At 38.8% G+C, this 21,479-nt stretch overlaps 1 protein-coding gene across 5 annotated transcripts in view; it reads left to right on the top strand.

Annotated features, from left to right (window-relative positions):
* MAPRE2 (microtubule associated protein RP/EB family member 2) overlaps positions 1-21,479 on the top strand; it is a 158,467-nt gene that overhangs the window by 108,967 nt on the left and 28,021 nt on the right. For all 5 annotated transcript variants that reach the window (XM_042909477.1, XM_042909474.1, XM_042909476.1 and 2 more), the window contains 2 exons: positions 8,825-8,970; positions 12,630-12,843. In XM_042909477.1, the coding sequence (XP_042765411.1) occupies positions 8,825-8,970; positions 12,630-12,843 (360 nt within the window). The remainder of the gene's footprint in view (positions 1-8,824; positions 8,971-12,629; positions 12,844-21,479) is intronic.

Here is a 21,479-nt window from a genome sequence, read left to right on the forward strand (position 1 = left end):
CATAGTGATTTCATAGGAAAACATGTTAGTCTCCTTAGTAAGGAGTGGTATGTGTTCTGAATAATGGCAACCTTAGCGTAAATTGATGGAAGTGGGATCTGTGCAAAATGTAGGCCATGTTACTGCAAGGTTAAGGAAATGGCCCAAAAATCTGTATGCCTGTCAATGAAGAGCATTCCGGTTTGTGGCTGGCTGAGACTTAAAGGGCAAAAGTAATGATTGCTGAATTGATCAGTCCTTTGATACCCATTCTGTCTAAGGAGGAAAATACAGAATTTCAAGAAGGGATGGGCAACAAGACAGACAGTATTCAGAGGTGTTGAGTTGGATGAAGAAAGACTGTTAGTTTTGGTAACAGAGAAGCTATTGATGACCTTAACTGGAACTTGGTAAGATTGGAAGACACTAGGATTGGTTTGAATGGTAAACAATGGAAATAAGGACAACTTCGTCAAGTTTTGTTGTGAATAGGAGGAGACAAATGATATAGTAGCTAAAGGATTACGTGAAATTAAGAAAGATTTTTATTTTGTCAAAGTCAGATGATATTGGCGCATTGCAATTTCTGAGAGACTGAGAGTAGCTGGAGTCCATGACCTCAATGAGAGGATGAGCAGAGATGGGATCTACAGCACAGCTGGAGGGGTTAGCCTTTGATAGAAAAGAGAATACAACAGCCTTATTCAAGTTACGCCATGATTATAGTTTTTTGCCCCAGTAAGCACCCTTAACCATGTTCTTAGCAACAATTAATTTCAAAGTATCCTTTTCATAATGTGTCTTGTGCAGTAGAGATTTGGGGAACTGGAAGTTGAAAATACCCTTAGTGGACATACCCAGGAGCAATGACAACAAATCTTAAGTATAGCTCCCCAAGGTCAATAAGATATTTCTTAAAAATTTTCAGGGGTTCCTTTGACTCTAGAAAATCTGACCTATGATAGAATACCTTAAATGATCACATAATGTACCTGAAATTACCTGAAATGCTAATATTATCTATTCTTTCCACATTGCCTGTTGGAGAAAAATTACTCCACCTGTTTGATACTTACATGGTTCTGAAAGCATAGAGAAGAAAAAAACTGAGGGTATACAGCTAGCAAACTGTGCCATGAGCAATCTAATCAAAGCCTTTTTTTTTTATGTGCACAAGCTTTTAGACTCCCAAAATTATGAAAATTTCCCCAATGTATTTTTTAACTTAAAAGAATAATCAGAACCAGGACAAAAGCACACAAAGTTGCAGACAGCCTCACAAGTATAGGGGCAAAAATCATAAAGTATTTGTGAATCTAAACCCGCACTGTAATAAAAACTTTGTAAATCCACGAAGTAGGACTTAAGTCTAAGGATATAAAGATGATTCAACATTAAGAAATCCATGAACGTTATTGATCAGTTAATAGATCAAAGGAGAAAAACTTTTTTATTGTCTCCATGATTGCTAAAAAGGTAGTTGGTAAAACTCAGGATCCCTTCCTGATAACAACTCTTGGTAAAACTCAGAAAAATACTTCCTTAGGATCAGAAATCAGTGGTCAATAACTGACTTAGAGGAAGGACATGAGATACTCTTGTTAAAGAAAAAGTATGTAATAAACATATATATATATATACATACACAAAAATACAGTACAAAAATGTATCACTTTATTTCTCCCTAGAAAACTAAAGAGAAACAACTGAAAATTTATTAGAACTCGTAAGTTAGGAAATGAATATTTAAAAACCAAATAGCCTAGGTAAAGTAGATAAAAACCTAGAAAGACATAACTACTGAAACCTAAGATAAAATAGAAATTCTTAATAGATCTATATAATAAGAGATGTGATTGGTAATTTGTAAACAATTCCAGAAAGAAAACCCTGAGCTCAGATAACTTCAATGGTGAAATCTACCAAATGTTTAAACAAAGAAAGAAAAAAACACCAACCCTCCACTAATTCTTTCAAAAAATAAGAGGAAGAAATACTTTCGAACTTATTTGTGAGGTCAGTATCAACCAAAACCAAAGATATCACAAGAAAACTATAGATCAATATCTCTTATGAATATAGACACAATTTCTCAACAAAATACTAGCAACATGAATCTGGCAACATATAGAGAGGATTATATGCCATGATCAAATGGAATTAATACAAGGTTAGATCAAATGGGATTAAAGAAACCAGTATAGTACACCATTTAATAGAATAAAGGACAAAAGCCATGTGATAATTGCAGAAAAAAAGCATTTGACAAAATTCAACACCTTTTTATGTTAAAAAGATAAGTAATAGAAGGCAACTTCCCCTGGGGCACCTGCATGGCTCAGTTGGTTAAGCATCTCACTTCGGCTCAGGTCGTGATCTCACGGTTCATGGGTTCAAGCACCACGTCAGGTTCTGTGCTGATAGCTCAGAGCCTGGAGCCTGCTTTGGATTCTGTGTCTCCCTTTCTCTCTGTGCCACTCCCCCCATGCTCTTTCTCTCAAAAATACATGAACATTGGGAGGAAAAAGGCAACTTCCTCTGATAATGAGAAACTTGAAGCTAACATCATACTTAGTGGTGAAAAGCTAGATGCTTTCCCCCACTACGACCAGACAAGGATGTACATTGGCAGCTCTTCTATTTAACATACTACTAAAGGTTCGAGCCATGGCATTTGGACAAGAAAAATAAGCATTCACATTGGAAAGGAAATAGTAAAATGATCTCTATTTACAGATGTCATGATCTTGTATGCAAAGAAATCCTAAGTGCCAAGAAAAAACTATTATAGCTGAAATGAGTTAAGCAAGATTGTAGGATATACAAGATAATATCCAAAAATCAATTATATTTCTATGCATTAACAATGAACAATCCAAAAATAGAATTAAGAATACCATTCAACTTATAGTAGAATTGAAGAAAATAAAAATTTTTAAGTGGAAGGCTTATATACTGAAAACTTTAAAACATTATTAAAGACATCCCATGTTCATGGGTTAGACTTACTATTGTTACAATGGCAGTACTTTCCAAGCCTCTATCATCCACTCCCTATCAGAAATTGACAAGCTGATCTTAAAACTAATATGGAAATGCAAGGGAACCAGAATACCTGTTTGGAAAGGAAAAACAAAGTTGGAGGACTTCTACTTTTCATTTCAGAATTGACTACAAAGCTACAGTAATCAAGAATGTTACTGCACAAAGTTAGTGCAGTAGAGAGAGAGTAATCAAGACTGTTACTGCACAAGTATAAAAATGAGACTCCAGAAATAGTAAACTATGCCATTGATAGCAATTGATTTTCAGCAAGAGTGCCAAGACAATTAAATGGAAAGGATAGTCTTTTCAACAGTGGTGCCCCAACTGAATAGTTACATGCAAAATAACAAAGACCCAAACTTTACACCATATATAAGAAATAATTCAAAATGGACCATTGACCTAAGTGTATGAATTAAAGCTATACCACTTTTACAAGAAAATGTAGGTATAAATCCTTACGATATTGGATTAGGCAGGCAGTGGTTTGTTAGAAATGACAAAAATACAAGTGATGAAAGAAAGTAATTGTGCTTCATCAAAAGTAAAAATGTGTGTGCTTCAAAGGATGCCATTAAGAAAGTAAAAAGGCAATCCACAGACAGGAGAAAGTGTTTGCAAATTAGGTATCTGATAAGAGACTTGTATCTAAAATGGAGATTTTTCACCTTCCCAATAAAAGGAAAAATCACCCAATTTAAAAATTGGCAAAGGATTTGCATAAACATTTCTCCAAAGAAGATATATAAAAGGCCAAAAGGCATATGAAAAAGATGTTTAATATTATTAGTGTTTAGGGAAATTAAATCAAAATTTACACCTATTAGAATGACTAGAATCAAAAAGACAGTGTTAGTGCAGATGTGGAGGAATTAGTATCCTGGTGTGTTGCTGGTGGGAATGTAAAATAGGAAGCCATGTGACAGTTCCTCACATGTTAAACAGAGGTGTACCATATCCCAAGAGAATTGAAAACTTAAGTCCACACAAAATCTTGTACATGAGAGTTCATAGTAGCATTGCTCCTAATAGCCCAAAAGGGAAAACCCAAATGTTCGCCAACTGATGAGTAAATCAATAAAATGTAGCATATACCTACAATCGAATGTTATTAAGCCACAGAACAGAATATGCACTTCCGGTACACACCACAACACGGATAAACCTTGAAAGGATTTTGCTAAGGTAAACCAGACACAAAGGTTACATATTTTGATTCATTTATACGAAATATCCACAATAGGCAGATCCGTAGAGACAAAATAGATCAGTGATTGGTTATCAGGATCCGGGCGGACAGGAAGGGAGAGAGTGGCTGCTAACAGGTATGGAGTTCATTTTGGTGATAATGAAAATCTTCTGGAATTAGATAGTAGTGGTGGATACACGATTCTGTATCTTCAGAGGCACAGAATTTGTTTACAATTGACCCTTGAACAACACAGATTTGAACTGTATCAATCCATTTACATGTGTGGTTTTTTTTTTTAGATAAATACAGTACATTTTCTATTTAATTTTTTTTTAATGTTTGTTTATTTTTGAGAGAGACAGAGTGTGAGCAGGGGAAGGGCAGAGAGAAGGGGAGACAGAATCCGGAACAGGCTCCAGGCTCTGAGCTGTCAGCACAGAGCCGGATGCAGGGCTGGGACTCACGGATCGTGAGACCATGACCTGAGCCGTAGTCGGACGCTTAACCGACTGAGCCACTCAGGCGCCCCATTACAGTACATTTTCTAAATGTATTTTTTTCCTTAGGATTTTCCTAACATTTTCTCTAGCTTTATTATAAAAACGTAGTAATTGGATAGAAAACATAACCTACAGAAGGTGTCAACTGTTATTATTAAGTCTTCTGGTCAATAATAGGCTATTTGTAGTTTGGATTTGGGGGAGTCAAAAGTTACATGAAGATTTTCAACTGTGCAGGAGGGTCAGTGCCCATAACCCCCATGTTGCTCAAGGATCAACTGTACTTTTAAAAGGTTGAATTTTATGATAGATGAGTTATATCTCAATAGAGCTCTTACTTAGCAAATGACTAATTTTCAAAGAAAATTTATTTTCTATATGCCATGAATGACAAATACAAAAATGGAATAAATGCATGATAAAGTTTAAGACGATTTTGAGAAAAGGGAAATTATTCTATAAAAAATAACACATATTGTAGCATTTAATTAGCAAAGAGTATGAGCTATCCCTGGGACAGACCAAAATTATTTTAAGTCTGGAAAGAGACCTGAATGCCTGTATTAGGAAAGCAATATAGTAAAGATAATGCTTTTCCTCGGAAAAACATAAATTATTTATGAAATGATGATGATCAACACCTAGGTTACTTTAACATTTGAGATTTGTGGTTGAAAATAGCAGAAAATGAGGGTTGCTAGTCGGGAATGGGTTAAATGGGTGAGGGGCATTAAGGAGGGTACTTTTCAGGATGAGCACTGGGTGTCATATGTAAGAGATGAATCTCTGGATTCTACTCCTGAAGCCAAGACTACACTGTGTGTTATCTAACTTGAATTTAAATAAAAATAAAACAAAAAGCTGCACTCACAAACCCTCCTCCTCCCCCCCCCCCCCCCCCCCCCCCGCTGCCAAAAAAAGAAAAGAAAATAGCAGAAAATAATCCTGGCAAGCTTAAGCAGAGACAAACTTATAGGAAAGATATTTAGTACCTCAGAGACCATGGGAAACCAAGCCAAAGCTGGAAAGAGAGCCTCCCTTGTGCTACTGGACTAGGATGCCACTGTGTTGCTGTCCCAGGACTCTAGATCCCACCAGTGCTACCATGATTAAATTCTAGTATCCCCTGTATATTTCGGTCACTGTCAAGACTCTGAGACCCAGGCATAGCCCAGGTCACAGGCCTGCATCTTGACTGCTGGGGATGGGGAAAAGGATATTTGCCCCCTGTCCATACTGGGATGGGAGGTAGGGCACTGTAGCATCAACCAGACAGGAAGGTGCCCAAGTGTTGGGATGCCAAAAATGACAGATTCCCACCAACATTTGGAGTAACTAAAATTAGAGCCATCCTTTATGTCCTAGACCAAAATAAATTCTGCATGAATTCAGGATGTAAATGTAAAACTTGAGACCACAAAATACTTGAAGAAAATGTATGTGAATATCTAATCTTGGTTTGGGAAAGTCGCTTAGCATGATATAAAAATCAGCCATTAAAAATGTCAGAAAGTATTAAATGTGACCCAGAAGGGGATCAGTCTGTTAAAATTAAATTAATTAATTAACTAATTAATAAGTGGTATATACCAGGTCATTAAAGTGGTTCTCTTTAGATGAACTGGAGATGACTTTTCCTTTTTCCCCCTCTCTGAATTCAAGTTTGCTTTTTATCCAAAAGCTGTTAGTACTTTGGAAATTTTGGAAGTGAGGGAGTTGGTTGGTTGGCTTGTAAGAATGCAGAAGTATCTGGATCTTCATAAGTACATTTTATGCTAAATGCTAGAGAAAAATAACTCTACAAAAAGCAGGTGATGAGACAGTTGTATTTATAGACATCTCCATCTCTGGTAAAAATAGTGTTCGAACGTCTACTGGAATTTGTTCCATCTGGTGGTACTTGAAAAGGGAGACCTGAATAATTACGGCTATAAGAATGCCCCCCAAGATCATGATGTTTCTCTTACCTCCTCAGTGGTTTTTGTTGGGGTTTGTTTTACTTAGTTTTTAAGAGAACCCATCTGCTTGAGTGGGAATATTACTAGTTTGCGCTCAGGGTGTGGTCATCTAAGGAGAAACTTCATAGATGCAAAGATTCTGGAGGTGGTTTTTTTTTTTTTACCGCAGCCCTGTATTTCATGATTTTATAGTATTACCTCTGAATAAGGAATTACCTCACCACTTCCTGTTGAGGCAGCCCTTAGATCCCGGATACTTTGTTCTCTCCCCCTCTCTCTCTCTCTCTCTCTCTCTCTCTCTCTCTCTCTCTCTCTCTCTCTCAGATTCCTATCTCAGTAAAGGATGCTCAACATCTGTGTGACATAAGAGATCATTTAGCTTCTTCCCATGTAAAGGTAAATCACCCAAATACAGTAAAGAGCTTCTCACAGAAACCTTGATACCAGAAGATGAGGGGAATTCCTTCATGTTCCAGAAAGGCCAACACGGGCACATTATAGAAACAGACCAAGAGATCTGAAGAAGGAAAAAAAAAAAACACAACAAAACACAGAAATGGCATCTTGTTCCCATTCTTGCCACTCAATTACTGTTTCTCCTTCGGGCTTTGAATTTCCTTTTCTAAATGCCTGCGGCCTTAACTATTAAGAAGATATGAATCCGTAAACATGATCTTGCTGGGATTTTCTAGTGGAAATTGTCATGATGTAAGAGTTCTTCATTAAAAAAATACATATGAAAGACTTAATCTTTTTTTCTCTGACCATTGCCTCAGGGGACTCATTGAACATTTCTGTTATTTTTATTTCTCAGTCATAAACAGCATGACTCTGAACTTCTGTAAGTTTCAGAGTCTCCTTGTCTTCATCCTTCATGTTAATATAGGACCCCATTGCTCTAGACTGGAATTAAATTGGTATACAACTGTTTTGGGTATTAGGTGGTTTAGTTATCCAGTTTAACCTAAGTCATTTTGCAAGATGGATATGAAACAGCTTGGGCAAGGGCACGCGGGTGGCTCAGTCGGTTGAGCGTCTGACTTCGGCTCAGGTCAGATCTCGCAGTTCATGGGTTTGAGCCCCGCGTCAGGCTCTGTGCTAACAGCCCGGAGCCTGGAGCCTGCTTCGGATTCTGTGTCTCCCTCTCTGCCCCTTCCCTGCTCATGCTCTTTCTCTGTCTCTCAAAGATGAATAAACGTTAAAAAAAAATTAAAAATTAAAAAAAAAACAAAAAACAAGCTTGGGCATATTTGTATTTGCATATTTATTTTTTGAGCTATGCATTTCATGAGAAATTTTGTAGTCTTCTTGTGTTTAAACTTTCTGTTTTTCTCTCAGATCTGTGTATTTTGATGACTTGGAGCAGGTAGCATCTAGAGGGAAGAAAATGTTCCTTTTTTTCTGATAGAAGCTAAGAAGAGTTATTCTTATCCTGAGTTCCTTGGCATTAAAATATCTCTGGGGGCGCCTGGGTGGCCCAGTGGATTAAGCTTCCAGCTCTTGATTTTGGCTTAGGACATGATCCCAGGGTTTTGAGATCAAGCCCCGCCTCTTTCTCTGCTGGGTGTGGAGACTGCTTAAGATTCTCTCTCTCCCTTTCCCCATCCCTGACTGGTGCGCACATGCACACTCGCGCTCTCTCTCTCTCGCTCTCTCTCTCTCTCTCTCTCTCTCTCAAGAAGTATTGGGGTGCCTAGGTGGCTCAGTTGCTTAAGCATTAGACTCTTGGTTTCAGCTCAGGGCATGATCTCATAGTTGGTGAGTTCGAGCCCTGCATCGGGCTCTGTACTGGCAGCATGAAGCCTGCTTAGGTTGCTCCCTCCGCCCCCCGCCCCACTCACTCTCACCACTCTCTCTCTCGAAATAAATAAACATTTTTTTAAAAAGTATTTCTGTTCATTGTGGAATGTGGGGATGCTCTGGTGAACACAGCATCACTGTCACAGTGGTTAGGAATGGGAAAAGTGGTGGGAGGGAGGCATGGTCCCTTCCCTCTCTGGCTCCCAGCCCAATCGAATAAGGATGTGTAAGCACATGGGGGAGAGGAGCACACAGCTGGGGGGGAGGGGGGGCTCCTTCCTGCCTAACAATCCTCAGTCACACCTGGGAACAGTCAGACTTACATCAGCCTTTTTCTCCTTTCTTTCCAGGGGCTGCCTATTGCCAGTTCATGGACATGCTCTTTCCAGGCTGCATTAGTTTGAAGAAAGTAAAATTTCAAGCAAAGTTGGAGCATGAATATATTCACAATTTTAAACTTCTGCAAGCATCGTTTAAGCGAATGAATGTTGATAAGGTAGGAAACTAACTTCTACCTCCATAAAATGCGTGATCTTTCCTAAAAATTGGTTTTTGTGCCAAAATGCAAAAATCCGAAGGCGTATTCCTTAATATGGTCAAAATAGTTTGGGGTCTGTACCTAGCATAAAGCATCAACCCTCTCTTCCTATATTTGTATGAGGCTCTTATTTAAGGAAATTTCTAAACTTAACAGCCATTATATTAAACACTAAAGGTAATTACAGAGGTTCAAATGTTGCTGTTCTGTTTTAACATTGCAGGAGAGAAATTTTTGTTTGACAGATGCCACTGTGGTTCTTTGTGTATTTTGTTCCTTTGGGGAAAAAAAGGCAGGATACAGTGGAAATGGCATGGGTTTGTATCCCATGTCCAAGATTTGAGCAGGTTACTTGAATTCTTTGAGTTACCCACTTATAAAGTGAGACCATAACCCCTTTCCCATAGTTATGATGTGAAAGTGAGGGAATGTGTATCAAAATGTTGAGCATAGTGTATACACTCAAATTCTCCGTCTCCATAAACTGCCTTCCCCCCACCCCTTAAATGTTAGAATGTTGTCCCAGTGTGGTACAAATGAAGTAGACTAGAGTCCTTTCTTCTCCCATAAAGGACTGTCACTGAAGTCCACTCAGTCTCTGCATGGTTCCTGTTACTCAAATACATATTTAATCCATATTCTTTACCATGGCTGTATATCTTATAGGGAATAGGTTTGGGAAGAAATGAATTTTGAGTAAGGGGAAAGAGAAAAAGCAGCAGGGGGGAGGAACAGATAACTTTGCATCAATAGTAGCAATAAGTAGGCTACATGGAAATGAAAATTTTAAATAGTGTTTTATAAGAGACAGGTTAAAGGAAAAGAGAAAAGTTTGCTAAACTGCACACATTTTAATGCAATTATTATCTTCCTAAATGAAAGCAGTCTTACCAAAATATTAAAATCTTGCCTTCTTGTTTTCTCAGAACTTTTATTTCAGATTAACCCCTTAACAGTTCAGCCTTTTTGGAGTCCTTTCAACTTTGTCCTTTGCTGTGGTTAATTTCCAGTTAGCTCCTTCTGTAATATTCGAAATCAGAGCTGTATAGGTTCTCCTTACTTATTAACAGCATTATTTCCCTATCCGTTTCTGTATCTTTTCTCTATACATGCTTCTAGATCAAAAAGAAAAAAACCACTCATAACTTGCTACGTAACAGATTAGGGGCATCCATATGTCCGTGGAAGTGTATACGTAGAGAGGAGATGAGCCACTGTTGAAGAATGTTTAGGATAAAATTCTTGTAGTGAAGGGAGCTTGGCCTCAATCACCTTTGTTGGCCTCTCTAACGTAATATGCTATGATTCCCCCAAGGATCCTTGTTTGGATAGACAGTGGTCCCTGTGTGTGTTTGTCAGAGCAGGACAGCATCTGTGTAAAGATTTGCTTGCCACCCCAGATTTTGAGCTTAGGCCCCAAAACTTTGATTTTGATGGGAAATGTGTAATTAACAGAAGTAAGTGCTTACTGTCAGTGGTTAATGTAGCACCATCATCTAAAACTGTTTCTAAATTTTCATGTTTGGCAGAAAACAAAAGAAAGTAGCATGTTAATTAAAGGGCCTTATGCTCTAGGAAGGCACTTAAAAATCAGTATCAGCATAAGCAAAAGTTATACATATGAAGACATGAAAATATTTAATAAAACAAAAAGTCAAATATTAAGTGCATGTGTGGAAGGAATTCTTCCCTGTGGGTGGACTTCAGTGAAATTTGGGAAGAGAGAGAGATCCACACCCAAGTCTCCCTCCCTGGAAGAGTCTTCACAAAAGGGTGGACTTCAGTGAAATTTGGGAAGAGTCTTCATGAAAAATGTAGTCTCCTCCCAAAGTTTGTTTCTCTTTATTTTGCTCTATTCTTGAGTTCGTTTCAATTTTAGCTTTATCAAAAATATTTTTAAAAAATGTACTTACTGCTGGGACACCTGGGTGGCTCAGTCAGTTGAACGTCCGACTCTTGATTTCGGTTCAGGTAATGATCCCAGGGTCATGGGAATCAAGCCCCATGTCAGGATCCATGCTGACAGCTCAGAACCTGCTTAGGATTCTCTTTTTCTGTTTGCCCCTCCCTGACTTTCTCCTGTGCACGTGCACTCTGTCAAATAAATAAAACTTTAAAATAAAAAACATATTAAAAAACATTTTAAAAATGTACTGCTAATGATTTAGTTTAATGGCTTGCCTAAAATGCTTCAGTTGGTGTATTTTCTTCAAGTGGTCATTGATAGAGGTTGTTCTCTATTTTTTAAGTGGTTCTGATGATCCATTTTAGGGTATCAGGGGTATCTGGTTCCAGAGATGGCAAAGCCTTACTGAAAGTTTAATTTATATGGCTTCTGCTCATATTAGTCAGTGAAGCTGTGCCCTTTCAACCCTAGGTTTGTGTCTGAATTGTGTGCACATCATCTGACTCACTCCCTAGCTTTGTAACTCCCATGGCCTACATTCAGCTAGGATTCCGACTCAAAGATGAGGAAGTTAGAATCTGGTAATGGCACAGTTTGCATAACTAAGTCCTTTTCCGTTTTCCTTCAAAAAGAGCTGCCCACTGAAGTAAAGCTAATGAGTCACCCCACATTTCTTCCTGTCACAATTCTGAAAGTTCTCGTGTGACCTCTAAAGGGGGGGGTACCTATTGGCTGTCTAGGATGCCAGTAGAAAGGGTTACTCTATGAAAAGCTGAGATTTGTCTCAGAAGTGGAGGTGAATACAGAGTACCTCCTCCTCCAGAATGCCTTCGGTGCCTCCCCTAGTCAGACCCCATTTCTGTCCCTGTTCACTCCCGTGGACATTAGCCGTGTTTCTGTGCAGCCTGTGAACTCCTAGGCCCTGTATTTGTAGTTGTTTATAATGCTTGTCTCTCTACATTGTAAACAAACAAAACAGGAAAATTTGTTTTGCTTCCTACAGACCGTTAGATATGTGTATGTTTGGATTGATTTGAGTCTTATTCATTCACACCCTCTGGTAGCTATAATCCTTACAGGAAGGAGTTTATTCCAGCACAGCAGAAGCAGGTGTTAGAATGAAATACTGAAGGGGCACCTGGGTGGCTCAGTCAGTTAAATGTCTGACTCTTGGTTTCTGCTCAGGTCATGATGTCATGGTTCGTGGGTTCGAGCTCTGTATCAGGCTCTGCACTGACAGTGCAGAGTCTGCTTGGAATTTTCTCTTCCTTTCCCTCTCTGCCCCTTCCCTGCTGGCCCGATCTCTCTAAGAATAAACAAATAAACATTTTTTAAAAAAGAAATATGGAAAACTCATCAATCTTGAACTAGCACAACATCCCAGGCCCATTTTTGCATGGAGATGCTTATGTAATCAAATACATTCTGAAGAGAATCAGCCCCTCTTGACAGCTAAGGTACTTTTTGTTTCATCTCATTTGTTCAGAGGTGTGAAATAATTCAGAAGAACACCTACAGCATTTTATTTTAATTTTGCTTGCATATGATGAAAAAAAAAATAGGTGAATTCTAGAATACAGCTGGCCAAGAAGCTGAGGGGGAGACCAGTAAATAATCCCTGACCCGTAGAAGATAGTTTATAGGAAATGCTTCAGTTGTGCCAAATACTCATAAACGGGTTCACGACTCACATGGCGATTTTATATTGCAGGTGATCCCAGTGGAGAAGCTGGTGAAGGGGCGTTTCCAGGACAACCTGGATTTCATTCAATGGTTTAAGAAATTCTATGATGCTAACTACGATGGGAAGGAGTATGATCCTGTAGAAGCACGGCAAGGGCAAGATGCGATCCCTCCCCCCGACCCTGGCGAACAGATCTTCAACCTGCCAAAAAAGTCTCATCACGCAAACTCCCCCACCGCAGGTATGGGAACAGTGAAATCGTATAGTTGCTTGCATTTTGGGAAGTGGCTCAGGCTCTTGTGTGCTTTCTTGTGTTTGATTCTTCCCAGCAGTCAATCTCTTTAGGCCTCTGGATGATTTTTATTGTCGTCTATTTGACCACATTTATCTTCATAGCAGGGCCTTATCTGTAATAAGTCTAATGATCACGATTTAATCTCTTAAAAAGGCAGAGTTACTCACTTTGTATCATTGAAGCTATATGTTAAAATAATACTCCAGGGATAGGTTTCATTTTCTTGGTACGTTTTTCTGAAATATGTCAAGTCTGCTTAGATTTCAGCTGAAGTATTTTTACTACCTAATTACTGGTCATACAAACCAGAATATGAACCAATTTTGCTTTTAAATGTGAATAATCCTCTACATCCTTCAAAGAAAAGTCATTGAAATATGCATCCTATTTCCTGTATGGTCAGTGCCAATATTTACGTGGTAATATTCAGCAAGACCTCCTTTGTATAGCTTGGTCCAAAAGTGAAGTCACTGAGGTTGAATACCTAGAACTTTAAAATTTGTTAAACTTTGTGGATAAAAACCTTTTAAAACTACAAACATCCTTCCATAAAACACAGACTTTATCAAGCAGGAGGGTGTTCTTGTAAAACTGCAGTCATTGTTACAAACACCAGTTGTGGTACTAGACAGTTAAACAGTGAGATCGTCAGAAAACGATTTGTTCCATTCTGAAAACCAGTGTTCACACTTGTTAAATCAATAACATTAATTTTGTAAATGACACAAATTCCCTATTTATGCCCAACCTCCAATTAGAATGGATAGGAGATGGTTGTAACAATACTAATGCTAAACAACACCAGCATGTTGTGTAGACTATCAGTATACATTTGTGAGTCTTCCATATGTTCATGTAATTGAAGCCGGAAGTGAGCTCTCAGTTGGAAGAGGAGAGACTGACATGAAGAACTGTAACATTTAATGTTTGGACAGAAAAGCAAGGGTTCGCACAAGAATCAGGGAAGGTGCCAGAAAGATTAAAGGAAGTGATGGAATAACATGTCAAAGAAGCAGAAGGAAAGGAACACAGTGGCCAACAATGTCTGAACCTGTGGAAGGGAGTCCAGTAAAATGAGGCCTGGACGAGCCCATTGAATTTCTCACCTTAGGGGTCACTCGGTGCAGTGATGGCACCCAGAATGGGGAGAGGAATTGGAGGAAGGAAATTAAGACAGCATAAAAGTCTAGCTCTGAAGCCATAGAATGAATGAAATTATATAAAATAAGCTAAGGAATAAGGAGTAAGAGGAAAAAGAGGAAGCTAAGAAAAAGATACAAACATCAGGGAAAAAACTAGGAAAGCTCAGCATCAGAGAATGAACAGTAGGAAATTTCTAGAAAGAGGGGTCACCAGCAGTGCCGAATATTAATTGTGGAGAGATCAAAGAGGATGAAGCCTGAAAATAGGCCAAAGATACTGGACTCCTGGGAGGTGATGAACAATCCTTTAGAGAGCTGGTCTGTTAAAGTGCTGAATGCATACGCCTAGATCACAGAGACCAGGCGAGGGCGTGACCTGACAAGTGGGAAAGTCCTGCAGTGAGAGGGGATCCCACCTTCACCAAATTTGTCAGGAAAAAAGTTGAGGAAAAACATATAGTTGTGGGGGAAAGCAGACAGCATCGAGAAGTGAGATTGGAAGGCGAATGGTAGTGTCCTTGATCTGTGTTTGTTTGCTTCTAGGACAAGGCACAGTGAGCAAGTTTGTAAGATGGGAGAAAGGTCCCTGGAGGAGAATTAGTTGACGATAGGAAAAAGGAGGGGAAACTTGTGGAGCAGGACCCTGATGCTGGAGGAAGAAAATAAGGTCAAGAGTGTTGATAAAGATTTAGAGAGGCAGGGAATGGTTTGGTTTTGTTTTGTTTTATTTTATTTTATTTTATTTTATTTTATTTTATTTTATTTTATTTTATTTTATTTTATTTTATTTTATTTTATTTTATTTTATTTTATTTATTTTATTATTTAAACAATCAGAAGTGCTGGGGAGAGGTTGGGTAAAAGGCCACAAGGAGTTTGGGGAAAAAAAAATTATAGCAGTTCAAATTGGGCTTTAAGTGTGGTCAGAAACTTGGATCAGTGTAGAGATGGGGTAGAAGAGGGGTGTGTTTTGTCCGGATCGGGGGTTTTGGTGGGCAGCTAGAGTTAGGAAGACATGGGGGGAGAGGCGAGACCCAGGGTAGCTGGCATTTCTGGTCTTGGGGTCTTTTCCTATAGCTGTTATTGATGTACAGATTCATCTTAAAACTCAGCTGCCACTTTTTTTATTCAAGTGTTTAGTAGTGAAATTGGACAGGCCTCAGAAGTACATTTTTGTTGCACAATCACAGTGTGTCCTTGAATCTGCACCACTGCCCACGGTGCTGCTTTGGCCTCGTTTTCTAGCACTTCCTCCATTGGTCTTTCACAGAAGCCACAGAGAAACGTGTGCCATTTTGATAGAATGTCTGTGAACCTGGAAGAGAAACCGATTTCTTCCAGAGCTTAACCTCTTGGGTGACAGAGCTCAGAAAACACATTAAAGTCAACAGGTAATAAATAGGGTTTTTACTTTTTTTTTTTTTTTTTTTAATAAATAAGGTTCTTAATGTTCCAGAAGGCACTAGTTCTTTTAAGATTCGTGTTCCTGGGGTGCCTGGGTGGCTCAGTCAGTTAAGCATCCAACTTCGGCTCAAGTCATGATCTCATGGCTCATGAGTTTGAGCCCTGTGTCGGGCTCTGTACTAACAGTGCAGAGCCTGGAGCCTGCTTCCGATTCTGTGTCTCCCTCTCTCTCTGCCCCTCCCCCGCTTGTCCTCTGTCTCTCAAAAATAAACAAACATTACAAAACAATTTTTAAAAAAAGATTCATGTTCCTGTTACCTTGACCATGTTCATTCACCTCATTGGTCTTAATCAGGGAGAAAGGATATTTTCAAAAGTCAAACTAGTCATACCCTTTTTAATAAAATAGGTTCTGTCTCTTGGACATTGTGGGGTGGAAAAACTATACTGTGGAAAAAATTATAGCAAGGTGTACATGGCATGTAGAACACTGTTTTAAAAGCTATAATAGGTGAAAGGCTCCTATAAATACAGTGAGACCTCATTTTTCTCAAGGTCCAGTATCCAGCTCTTGGGAATACAGCCAAGAAAATATAAGCCAAAATGTCTTCTAAAATCTGTGATACAAAAGTGTAATTCTAACAAACAAAGGGATATGGTTTCTGAGCACATAACTTATAAGGGCAAGGAGTAGACTGATCGCAATAGAAAGTACAAGCATCAGTACAAGAAGAGCCAAAAAAACTTCAGAAAACCTTACCAAACAGCCCATCAGCCTGAATGCTTTATTAGACGATCAAATAGCTCCATGCCTCTCCTTATCCCTCAGGATCACTGGGACACCAGCCTACACTAATTGATCCACTCAGAGTTCCCTTCTAATACTTAAGATTCTGTTTATAATCATCTCCCCCATGAACTATTTACAGTCTTTAAACTGGTCACCTGCCTCTGGTCTGAAGCCATTCAAAGCCATTCTCTTCACAAGTCTGATTTTGTCTACCCAGAATTTAAGTGCTTAATGATGAGGTGAGGGTCAGCTCTCTGGGAATTCTCAGATGGATAGCACAGTTACCCAACAGTGATGTCCTATCAGTAATTTCTTTTTTTTATTTTTAATTTTTTTTCTATGTTTATTTTTGAGAGACCGAGTATGAGTGGGGGAAGGGCAGAGAGAGAGAGAGAGAGAGAGAGAGAATCTGAAGCAGGCTCCAGGCTCTGAGCTGTCAGCACAGAGCCCAATACAGGGCTCAAACCCACAAACTGTGACATCATGACCTGAGCCGAAGTTGGACGCTTAGCTGAGTGAGCTACCCAGGCGCCCAATTAATTTTTTTTTCATGTTTGTTTATTTTTTTTGAGAGAGACCATGAGTGAGAGAGGGGCAGAAAAAGAGGGGGACAGAGGATTCAAAGCAGGCTCTCGGCTGAGAGCAGAGAGCCTGATGTGGGGCTTGAACTCACGAACCATGAAATCATGACCTGAGCCAAAGTCAGAGGCTTAACTGACTGAGCCATCCAGGCGCCCTCCACCTCTAAGCCTTGTCGTTTCTCAACCATCTGCATTAGTAGAAACGAGCAATGGCTGGTAGAACTAAAAGCAAGAGATGGTCTTTATTTTTTCATTTGGCCATGGAATACTTGATTGATTTTGCAGTGCATTTCTCTCTCCCCAAATATTTCTGTAGGCTAATAACAAATTAACTTGCGTGTCCTGACTATAATACATTAAGAGCAGCGATAAGTGGCAAAGGGCCCGTATTAGAGTGGAAATGTGATCCTGGAATGGATTCTCCACTTAAGAAAGTACTGTCTACATTGGCAAAATAATAATAATAATAATAATAATAATAATAATAATAATAATAATAATGATAATGATAATAATAATAATGTTTTTCATCGCACAGACTACTTCTGTAGGCCTGCACCATGGGTTGTTTGCTTTTTTATAAACTAGATACACTCCACATACTTGGTGCATTCAGTTGTCATGAGAATGTGCCAGATTTTTCTGCCATTTCAGTACAGATCCAAAATGTCCTTGTGTAGATTCCGAGAAGCCATAGAGCCCATCGGTGTGCGGTTGGGTGACTTACCTGGACTGAAACAAGCTTCAGCGTAAGCAGAGGCTGTCACATAAGGGTGAATGGCTGCCTGGCAAGTCTTCTGCCATCTGCGTTCTGAAGCATTGTATCTCTAGTTGCTTTTGATCTACCATTGAGGCGCATGTATTAAAATATCTGTTTCCTGGGGGGTGGGAGGGAGGGGAGGGTGGGTGATGGGTATTGAGGAGGGCACCTTTTGGGATGAGCACTGGGTGTTGTATGGAAACCAATTTGACAATAAACTTCATATATTGAAAAAAAAATATCTGTTTCCATAATGATAGATACCTATTAAGTGCATCTATCATTGTGAGTCATGATGTTTGTAAGCTTATTGCAGTGAGCCATATCCGCAACTCAAGATAGCTGGGGGGGCGGGAATCCGTTGTCAAGTGTGAGCATTTACTAAACTTAAAAGGAAATTTGAAGTTGCAGTTCCTATGGCAACTACAGCTTAGACACATTGCAAATTCACATATATTAATATATTTAAATCAAATTCTCATATACGAATATAATGTGATGGATTTAGAGTTGCTATGGAAATTGAGGCTGTGCTTTCTCTTTTCCTCAGGGACTTGAGTGTTCCAGCCTTAAAATCAGATCAATAGAAATATTAGAAAAATGGTTTCAAAAAGGAAGCAACCTAAGAAGTATAACAGAATAAAATACTTGCACAATCACACTTAAATCCCTAAATGTAAATAGAAATAAATCCTAACAGTGTATTTCCAAAACTATTGAATATGTAAATACTCTCCCAATTAACTTTAATTTGGGTTCTCTAAGGCTGTTCATATAATCTTAACAGGGTGTTCATGTTTATTGGTGTATTTAAGTGTTTACACATTTGTTGAGCACCTGTAATCTAAGCACTGCCTGTCACCTGTGGGGAAAAGAGTTGCTTTTAATTTCCCAAAAAGTTTCTGTTCTGTGTTTTTAGGAGAGGCGGTGAAATGTGGCAGTGTATAGTGATTTTGTCCTTGTTCCAACCTTAATTTTATGGCCCAAAATATGGTCTCGCTTGGTCAGTATACCTTGTTTATTTGAAAAGAATATGTATTCTGCAGTTGTTGGTTGCGTAGCATTTTAGAAATAATCAGATCAAGGTAGTGGATAGTGTTTTTCAGATCCTCTATGCTTTTACTGATTTTTGTTTCTGTCTAGTTTGAATAATTGCTGTGAAGAGGGTGTTACATTGATTGTGGAATTGTCTTTTCTCCCTTTACTTCCTCTCAGTTTTTGTGTCCTGTATTGGGGCTCTGTTGTGAGATACATACATTGTTACGCTAAATCATTTCAATGAATTGACCTTTGTATTTTATGAGATGTCCCTCTTTATCTTCGTTAAAACTCTTAGTCTTGAAGTCTATTTTATCTGATACTAAACAGCCATGCTAGCTTTCTTATGCTTACTGCTTGCATGGTATATCTTTCCCCATGATAAGTTAAACTTCTACCCGTCTTTGAGCTCATATTTAAAGTGTGCGGCTTAGGGGCGCCTGGGTGGCTCAGTCGGCTAGGCGTCCGAATTAGGCTCAGGTCATGATCTCGCCGTCCGTGAGTTCAAGCCCCGCGTCGGGCTCTGTGCTGACAGCTCAGAGCCTGGAGCATGTTTCGGATTCTGTGTCTCCCTCTCTCTCTGACCCTCCCCCGTTCATGCTCTGTCTCTCTCTGTCTCAAAAGTAAATAAACGTTTAAAAAAAAGTTGAAAAAAAAAAATAAAGTGTGCGGCTTATAAAAAGCATGTGATTGGGTCTGGCATTGTTATTCATCCTCATAATCTCTGGACGTTGGACTCTCCAGTCTGTTACAACTTAATGTAACTGTTGATTTAGCTGGATTTAGGTCTACCATATTATCATTTGTTTTCTGCTTATCTCCTCTGTTTTTTCTGTTTTCCTGTTGTCTTCTGGATTTTTTATGATTATTTTTTCAAGTTTTATTTGGAAATAACTTACATCGTTTATGAGTTTCATGAGTACAACATAATAGTTTGATTTAGATGTATTATGAAATGATTACCACAATAGGTTCAGCTAACATCCATCTTCTCATATGGATACAATAAAAAAAGAAGAAAACAATCTCTCCTTATGATAAGAACTCTTAGGATCTACTCTCTTAACTTTCCTACAGATCCTGCATCAGTGTTAGCGGTCACCATCATGTTATACATTACATCCCTGGTACTTACTTATCTGATAACCGGAAGTTTGTACCTTTTGGCTGCCTTCCAGTTCACCTCTCCCTGCTCTCTGCCTCTGGTAACCCCAAGTGTGATCTCTTTTACTGAGTTTATTTGTTTGTGTGTTTGTTTTAAAGAGACCACATGTAAGTGAGATCATACAATCTTTGTCTTTCTGTCTCATTTATTTCACTTAGCATAATCCCTTCAAGGTCCTCCTTCCATGTTGTTGCAGATGGCAGAATTTCATCATTTTTTATGGCCTAAAAATACTGTGTGCGTGTACCACGGTTTCTTTATCCATACATCCATCATTGGACATTTAAGTAGTTTCCATGTCTTGGCTATTGTAAATAATGCTATGAACATGGGGGTGCAGATACCTTTTGAGTTAGTGTTTTCATTTCCTTTGGATAAATACCCAGAAGTTGAATTGGTGGGTCATATGGTAATTCCATTTTTAATTTTTTGGGATCTTCCTTACTGTTGTCTTAGTGGCTGCACCAATTTACATTCCCACCAATAGTACACAAGGGTGCCCTTGTGTACTACACACATCCACACCAGTATTTTTTATTTCTTATCTTTTTGGTGATAGCCATTTTAATAGGCATGAAGTGATGTCTCATTGTGGTTGTTGGGTTTTTTTTTAATGCTCATTTATTTTTGAGACAGCGTGAGCGGGGGAGGGGCAGAGAGAGAGGGAGACACAAAATCTGAAACAGGTTCCAGGCTCTGAGCTGTCAGCACAGAGCCTGACTTGGAGCTCAAACTCACGAACTGTGAGATCATGACCTGAGCCAAAGTCAGACACTTAACTGACTGAGCCACCCAGGTGCTCCACTCTCATTGTGGTTTTAATTTACATTTCCCTAATGAATGCTGACGTTGAGCATCTTCCCATATACCTATTGGCCTTCCATATATCTTTGAAAAAATGTCAATTCATGTCTTTTGTCCATTTTTTCACTTTTTAAAAAAAATATGAAATTTATTGTCAAATTGGTTTCCGTACAACACCCAGTGCTCATCCCAACAGGCGCCCTCCTCAATACCCATCACCCACCCTCCCCTCCCTCCCACCCCCTATCAACCCTCAGTTTGTTCTCAGTTTTTAAGTCTCTTACGTTTTGGCTCCCTCCCTCTCTAACCTTTTTTTTTTTTCTTCCCCTTCCCTTCCCCCATGGTCTTCTGTTAAGTTTCTCAGGATCCACATAAGAGTGAAAACGTATGGTATCTGTCCTTCTCTGTATGTTTGGTCCATTTTTTTAAATTGTTAATTGAGCTGAGTTATTTCGGTTTTTTTGCTCTTGTCCTGTAGGAGTTCTTTATGTATTTTGGATATTAACCTCTCATCAGATAAATGGTTTGCAAATATTTCTCCCATTCTTTAGGTTGTCTTTTAACTTTGTTGACAAAGTTAACAGTTTGCAGAACTGTTTGCAGAAGTTTGCAGAAGCATTTTACTTTAATGTAGTCCCACTTGTGTTTTTGGTTGCTTGCACTTTAGTTGCCATATCCATATTCTGGATTTTTCAGATATTGTATATTCCAACTTACTTGATTGCCTTTCTAACTATATCTCTTTGCATTAATTTTTTCAATGGTTTCTCTAAGAATTACAATATATATACTTTCACAGTGTACTTAAAAATTGCATTTTCTCTTCATGTAAAATGCGGAACCCTGGCAACCCTTCTCCCACTTTTGTTTGTCCCATGTAGTTTGTATGACTATTACA

The sequence above is a fragment of the Panthera leo genome, chromosome D3 (genome assembly GCF_018350215.1).
Source record: "Panthera leo isolate Ple1 chromosome D3, P.leo_Ple1_pat1.1, whole genome shotgun sequence".
NCBI classification, from domain to species: Eukaryota; Metazoa; Chordata; class Mammalia; order Carnivora; family Felidae; genus Panthera; species Panthera leo.